The sequence below is a fragment of the Betta splendens genome, chromosome 7 (genome assembly GCF_900634795.4).
Source record: "Betta splendens chromosome 7, fBetSpl5.4, whole genome shotgun sequence".
NCBI lineage: Eukaryota > Metazoa > Chordata > Actinopteri > Anabantiformes > Osphronemidae > Betta > Betta splendens.
Window position 1 is genome coordinate 1,464,326 of NC_040887.2, and position 7,702 is coordinate 1,472,027.

Below are 7,702 nucleotides of genomic sequence, written 5' to 3' on the forward strand. Positions count from 1 at the left end.
GTGAGTGTGTGCACGGAGCTGAGCCAGAAAGTGCTGAGTCACCGTTTTTCAGTCTGCCTTTCTGCTGGGGTGGGTGCAACCGGACACGACTGCAGAGCTCCAGCATCACAGCTGATGCACGGTCGCGCCTCGGCGGACGTCCCGCATCACAAACGCTGCCTTGCTCAACGCGCCTCTGCCAGCGCTGAGCCGAGCTGCAGTTATTTGTTCTTTACAGGGAAGCATCGAGCGCTTCTGGCATTTTAGCACATTAGCGCCTTCGTTATGGCAACGAGGGAAGAAGCGCGGAGCCTGGACGCGCGGTTCCTCCTTAACGCTGGAGGCTTCAGTCCACCTTAAAACGCAGCCGCTCATTCCCCGCTTTACTGCCGCACAATAAAAGCTCCGCGCTCCAGAGAAACAGCGCCGCTGGATAGAGAACCCGCTCCGTCGCGGCCGTGAAGGAGCCACAGGCTCAGCTTCAGAACCCGCTCCGTCGCGGCCGTGAAGGAGCCACAGGCTCAGCTTCAGAACCCGCTCCGTCGCGGCCGTGAAGGAGCCACAGGCTCAGCTTCAGAACCCGCTTCGTCGCGGCCGTGAAGGAGCCACAGGCTCAGCTTCAGAACCCGCTCCGTCGCGGCCGTGAAGGAGCCACAGGCTCAGCTTCAGAACCCGCTCCGTCGCGGCCGTGAAGGAGCCACAGGCTCAGCTTCAGAACCCGCTTCGTCGCGGCCGTGAAGGAGCCACAGGCTCAGCTTCAGAACCCGCTCCGTCGCGGCTCAGGCTGCAGCCGCTGAGCAGAGCTCCGGCCGCATTCCTCAACATATTGCTTGGATTTAGCTGGGCTCTCAGCTGAACACAGCACAGCACACACAGATCAGGTCCAAATACCTGCGAGGCCGCGGCGTGAGGTGGTACCGGTCCCTGTGAACGCACGCGTGACTGGAGGCCACACAAGGAAAATGAAAGCGTGATTGATCGGAGCAGCTGCTCCTCACGATGAGAGGCTCAGTATAAACAGTAGGAGGTTTGAAGGTGGGACCGGACCAGATGGGCTCTAATGTTTGTACCGACCCGTCTGGGTCCTGGGCCCTGAAAACAAGGCCCGTTTGACTGATCCTTCCTCACATCAGCTGTTCACCAGCTCAATCGTCTCGTCGGATCGCGTCGGGAACAGGTTACACGACGGCGCCTGTCACCCAGATGTTCGCGTCCCATCGGCAGCTGCATTCACGGTGACGAAGAGCGCGGTGTTTAACTGTTGACTCAGTCTCCACCGCGTCAGCGATTCGCACGCGGCTCCGCTTGGCAGGAACCAGTGGCAGCCTTTCAGGCAGCTCTCCACAGGTACTCGCTACAAATTGCCTTCGATTCGGCTGCTGCATCAGCTGCTTCTGACAGCTGCGAGGCTGATAATTGGTCCAACTGTGAAGGAATAAGGAACAAACAGGGACTGTACCTGGTGAAACGTGCTGCTCGAGCCTTGATCACAGTTTGTCATTAAAAAGGAGACTTGGTTCGAAGCTTCACCGTGAGACGAAGCCTTCATTCTACGAACGCAACATGCTGAAAACATCGGGAACAAACATCAGCTCTTACGTTTTCTTAACGATCTCCCTGTAGTTTCATCGTTTAAGACCCAGAACCAACATTCGACCTAATTTGCTTTGTTCCCGTTCACAGTAGCTTCCTGTTCGTTCAGCTTCAGGTCTGTTCTCAGAAGGATCGAGTTTCTTTAAACTCACCACAACTTCCTGAAAGCGTTAAATCCAGTCTGACCAGAACCAAACCCTGAAGGACCCAGCCATGCATGACCAACCACCGGCACCAACAGACATGGTGCCATCAACGGACACAGAACCAGGCGCATTTAACAGAGTCACTGAGCGGAACCACACGCATCCATCAGCGCACGTGAGACACAGTGTGGCCGTTTATCCCTGAACGCGGGCGTCAAACTACAGTACTTTCTGATTTCAGGCTAAATCTTTTTCTTATTAAAAGGTCAAACGGCAGTTTGAACATCATCGGGTAGAATTAAGGGCTCATTAGAGCCGTTCTCATGGGAGGAGCAGCAACATCAAAGGGCAGAACCCAACCTTTAATCTGTCTACACAGGCCTGATTGAGGAGCAGAGGTCAAGCGGCCTCGCTCACTCAGGCAGCGTCCATTAAGACGGAGCCGGACTCGTCCTCGGCCATCGAACGAATTTATTGGCTGGTGTGGATGCAAATCATCCCTGCGCAGACACTAATGTAGCCGGGGTATTTCATTAGAAGGGGCTCAACGGGGGGGGGGGGGTCTGAGTGTTCAGCAGATTGTAGGTTAAACACCAACCACAAGCAGCAGCTTTTTCCATGATGCTTTTCTTTCCCAAAGCACATGCTTAAGCTCTCACGCTTCCCTGGAGTGAACTATTCATGAACCTGCCAGTCTTCAGTCCACAGGCTCCATTTATCAACGTCAACAGGATCAGCTGAGGCAAAATATAGTGAGGAAACCAACACACAGCAGCAGACGCTGGAGAGAAGAGACAGTTCACCTAAAATAATACAGAGCAGCTAAAAATGGACTGAGCAATAAATGGACAAGGTGGAATAATAATAGTAACATCAATATCAATAGCACAAAAGCACATCTCTGTTAGTTGATGAGGTCAGACCCATTATGTGTCATTCAAGTTTACCGAGTTAGTTATGAATCTGACATTAACATTACTACATTCAAACATTTAGCACGGTGAACATGACAACACGGCCCCAAAGCAGCGGAGGCAGAAATACCATAAAACAGCATCAGATCCAGGCTGCAAATACATTTTCCTTCCATCGTCTTCCATCCACAGCTCATTTGCATAATCCTGCAGCTGCTTTAACTTCAGAATCATATTCAACAGCAGGTTTTCAGCATCAAAGCAATTACACTTCAGCTGCAGCTACAGTAAATGTGTGATGAATGCGAATATGACACAAAATATGGATGTGATGCGCAGAACCTGCAAGTTGTGGATCACAGAACCGGATCCGCAGGCATCAGCAATCCAAAGGTTTGTTGCATCATCAGCATTGAAAGATTCATATTGGAGCTTCACCACGTCACATCCTTCAATATTTGATCAGCCGCGATCACTGCTCACTGGGACTCGAGGAACCACCACTGCAAGAAGCACCGGGTCTGCAGCTGCGTCCGTCTGAGCTGGCGCTGATGGACCCGCAGCCGCCTCCTGGTTCCAGAGCGTGGCCCGCACCGCCTCCAGCACCAGCACCGGCACAACTACTCACCACCCAGAGGCCCGGTTCAGGTCCAACGGATCACGGGCTCAACCACGTTCACATTCATGTATGGCTTTGAGTTTCAGTTTACAAATCTCCATCTGGACTCAGTGGAAGCGGATGAATTTCCATCCGCAGAGTTGCTACTTGTCATTTAACACCAACGGGAGCAAAAACGCAGAGGAAGATAAAAAACGCGAGGGACGCGTGTTAATTCATGTCTCAGCGCCGCATCCATCATCTGTTTATACAGAGAAACAGAGGCGGACGCTTCTGCCTCAGATTCAGCAGAGAGCGCGTGCGTCCCAGGCTGCTGATTCAAGCCCAGCAGCCGCAGTAGGTGAATGAGTTTATGGATCCACATTAGGGTCAGCGCTCATTTCCAATAGCAGCCGCAGCCGCGAGTGCATCCTGACAGCGAGCGGCTGCGGAGCCCGAGGCCTCGGATCTGAAACCACGCTGCGACTCACAGCAGCACGTCGGCGCAGACGAGGCAACGCCGGCGCTTTCCAAGACCGGTCCACGTTCTCCCCTTTGTTCCACCAAGCAGGAAAAAGCTTCCCATAGAGAGAACCCACCAAGCAGAACCAAACACTACCCATAGAGAGAACCCACCAAGTAGAACCCAAACACTACCCATAGAGAGAACCCACCAAGTAGAACCCAAACACTACCCATAGAGAGAACCCACCAAGCAGAACCCAAACACTACCCATAGAGAGAACCCACCAAGCAGAACCCAACAAGTAGAACCCAACACTACCCAGAGAGAACCCACCAAGTAGAACCCAAACACTACCCATAGAGAGAACCCACCAAGCAGAACCCACCAAGTAGAACCCAAACACTACCCATAGAGAGAACCCACCAAGCAGAACCAAACACTACCCATAGAGAGAACCCACCAAGTAGAACCCAAACACTACCCATAGAGAGAACCCACCAAGCAGAACCCAAACACTACCCATAGAGAGAACCCACCAAGCAGAACCCAAACACTACCCAGAGAGAACCCACCAAGAAGAACCCATACACTACCCATAGAGAGAACCCACCAAGCAGAACCCACCAAGCAGAACCCAAACACTACACATAGAGAGAACCCACCAAGCAGAACCCAAACACTACCCATAGAGAGAACCCACCAAGCAGAACCCAAACACTACCCAGAGAGAACCCACCAAGAAGAACCCATACACTACCCATAAAGAGAACCCACCAAGCAGAACCCAAACACTACCCATAGAGAGAACCCACCAAGCAGAACCCAAACACTACCCATAGAGAGAACCCACCAAGCAGAACCCAAACACTACCCATAGAGAGAACCCACCAAGCAGAACCAAAGACTACCCATAGAGAGAACCCACCAAGCAGAACCCACCAAGCAGCACTCTGCTGTGGAGCAGGAGGAGGTTCTGAGCTGAACCCAGCGTCGCTCCACCCCCGGGATCCGTGTTCTCAGCCCCTGGAACCTCCTGCCTGTATGGTTCTAAACCAACAGCTCAGTGTGTGGTTCCGCAGCAGCGGATCGTGCGTGCTGACTATGGAGCTGCAGGCAAACGGCGGCTGGCTGCCTTCACTCTTGGCAGGAAAGTGAAAAAGCCTGTTTGCCCAAATATAAGACTTTTGCTTGAGGGCTGTGACTTTGTGCCGCCTGCGTCTGCGCAGACGCACACGCTCCAGACGCAGACGCAGACGCCCGGCGTGCGCTGACTCAGGAACAGCCAGCGCGAGCGGGAAAACCGGCTCCACAGCAGCTGGAACGCCGCGTGCCGTGAAGCCGGATGCGGTTCTCACATTCCGAGAAGTGGAGTCTGTTTGAACGGCAGAGCAGCTGTTTGCAGATGATGCTGAGACTGAGGCGCACGGTTCTGACACGTCGTCAGGGCGACGCCAACGGAGGACAAGACACCTAAAACACTCCACAAATGGGTCGGTCTCTAATTAAAACCTTGAAACTCCAGTTCCTCGTCATCAGCAGACCTTTCATTGGAGTCTGCAGAGAAACGCAGATCTGAGGCAGAAGCTCAGACGCAGCAGCAAAGTGAAAGGTCGCTGTCGCCTCCACTAAATGGAAACGACTGCACAGGTTCACGTCACGGCCTCAGGATCAGTGTCGCTTCAAAGCGCCGCGTCCTGTAAATTCTGTGTCCTCCATAAACCACTTTACATTATTAATACGCGTCACAGTTCATCAGATTCAGCCTCTGGGCTCAGACGCTGCGACCGAGTCCAAGGGGAGAACTCATAAAGGTCAGAGTCACAGAACCGGGCGCTCCGAGCGTCTGGGTTTTATCAGCACCCAAGACGGGCCGCCGTTGGGTCACCGCTATTGATTTGCTGCCACTGGCACCGAGTCCGAGGTCGAGTACCATCACACGAACCTGATGTCACGGCCATGACCTTGTGTCTGTAGGCCCGACCGGAACCGGCCCGGCCAGACCCGCACCCAGACCGACCGGAACCGGAACCGGCCCGACCGGAACCGGCCCGGCCAGACCCGCACCCAGACCGACCGGAACCGGAACCGGCCCGACCGGAACCGGCCCGGCCAGACCCGCACCCAGACCGACTCAGACCGACCGGAACCGGCCCGGACGCTCAGAGGGGCTTCACCCACTGCCTGAACACAAACCAGCTTCAAAACCTAAAGACACGCTTATTTCAGGAGAGGTTTAAGGGACAGAAACTGGACTTGAATCAGCTCAAGTTTCACAACGTAAAACTGAGGCAGTCATGAGATGACAAAGCAGAAATAACCGGACACAAAATGTGGTTGCTCAAAACGTCCCCGTCTTTTTTGGCCCAGCTCCAGACCTGAACTTGGTTTGGTGCTGACACACAGACAGCTGGGTCACCGGGCGGTACCGGGCGGTACCAGCTCCAGCACCACCACTCAAACCCTGCGCTGCCTCTGGTTCCCATTTTCCGCAGCTGTGCGGTGCGTAACTCACCGGCCCCATTCCCACAAGCACACATCCGCAAACGGCGTCCGCGCCGCGTCTGCGCCGCCTCCAGCGCCGCTCCGCCGCCACGCGGAGCCTCGTCTAGTAACTCTAATCAAGCGGTCGCCGTCAACTTCGCAAACTCACGCGCAGCCGGCGCATAGCGAGGCGGGCGTCCTTACTCGTCCTGCGTGACGTGCTCGCTGATCGCTCCCAGGGCGAGCAGCCTGCAGGTCGCCAGGTGCCGCTGGTAGCGCTCCTTGAGGCAGGCGTTCTCCGTGCACAGCTCGGACACTTGCTGCTGCAGCTCCCCGATGCGCGCCCGCTGCCGCTCCAGCAGCTCCTGCTGCGTGTCGATGATCTTGTTGAGCTCCGCCAAATATTCCGCAGCCCTGCTGTTCTCCGTCGGGCTCTCCATGTCGCTTCTCTCGGGTTCCTGTTGTTGCTCGATGGTTCCGCGTCGTCCAGCCTGCGTTTAAGCGCAACAATGCACTGGACTGCGCCTCTTACGCCTCGCCATCGTTTAAGTCGCCGTGGGCGATAATCAGGAAAACACTCCCCTGCTTTAAAAGTCCCACTGCACAAAACTAAGCGGCCCGTGATCACGCGTGAAGCTGCAGACGTCAGCAGTCGGCCGAATGTGACACGCTGCGTGTGCGTGAAGCGTGTCTGTTCCGCCTGTTGGCAGCGCGGCGTGACATTTTCTGCGTGGAGCCGCCGTGGGTCGCTCCACGCCGCCGCCGTGACTTTCCCCAAACACACGCTGCTGTCTGTTTACGCCGCTTCTCAAGTTTTATGAAGCCGCAGGTCGCGCGTGCAGCCGCCGGAGCCCAACGAGGAGAGCCGCGTCCGGAGTCGCGCGGCAGCGGCTTCTGCGGCTCCGTCCTCATTCATTCCGCTCCGCGTTGCGCGTCTTGACACGCTCCGGTATGAAGTTCGCCGCGGTGCCGCCTCCCGCCTGCGGACGCGTGCGCTGCGCGGCGCGTGTTTCACTGCCCAGCGGACGCGGCAGCGTTCGGAGCACGAACGCTCGGCGCATCCGTACGTGCGGCAGCCGGAGTCCGGTGCGTGCGCGAACTGCAGCGCTGCTTTGTGGCGTGAAGGAGCCAGTGCTTGCGTTGCATCTGTCCGGGAGAATTACGCTTTACATTCACTTTGACAAGTTCAAGGTTTCTAAAAACACAGTGCAGCCCATTAGTCCTTTTATACGACTTCTGCTGTAACATTCATTTTTGCCTCGTGGTCGCTCTGCGGACGTCCACGGATGAAAGCCTGGTCCGTGAACGCGGGCCTGCGCCACCGCATGGCCCCGCGGCTGCACTCATGATGTGACATAAGTGGTTTTAACGTGGAGGCAGCGGCAGCTCTGAGAGCCCACACCACCGCACGGCCCCCTCTGTGGCTGCTGATGGGGATGGCAGGAGGCCAAGCTTCGGTGCAGGAGGCTGCACGTGCGCCCAGGGAGACGTACAGCGCCGGCATTAACGGGCGGAAGTCGCTGCG

General features: G+C 55.7%; 1 protein-coding gene across 5 annotated transcripts in view; it reads right to left on the minus strand.

Moving 5' to 3' along the window:
• LOC114858260 (IQ motif and SEC7 domain-containing protein 1-like) overlaps nt 1–7,246 on the minus strand; it is a 48,953-nt gene extending 41,707 nt beyond the window's left edge. For 2 of the 5 annotated variants that reach the window (XM_029155257.3, XM_029155255.3), the window contains exon 1: nt 6,382–7,246. In XM_029155257.3, coding sequence (XP_029011090.1) covers nt 6,382–6,617 — 236 coding nt within the window. In that variant the 5' untranslated portion in view covers nt 6,618–7,246. The remainder of the gene's footprint in view (nt 1–6,381) is intronic. The other 3 variants (XM_029155258.3, XM_055510436.1, XM_029155265.3) reach the window with 2 other exon arrangements.
• Nucleotides 7,247–7,702: the final 456 nt, after the last annotated feature.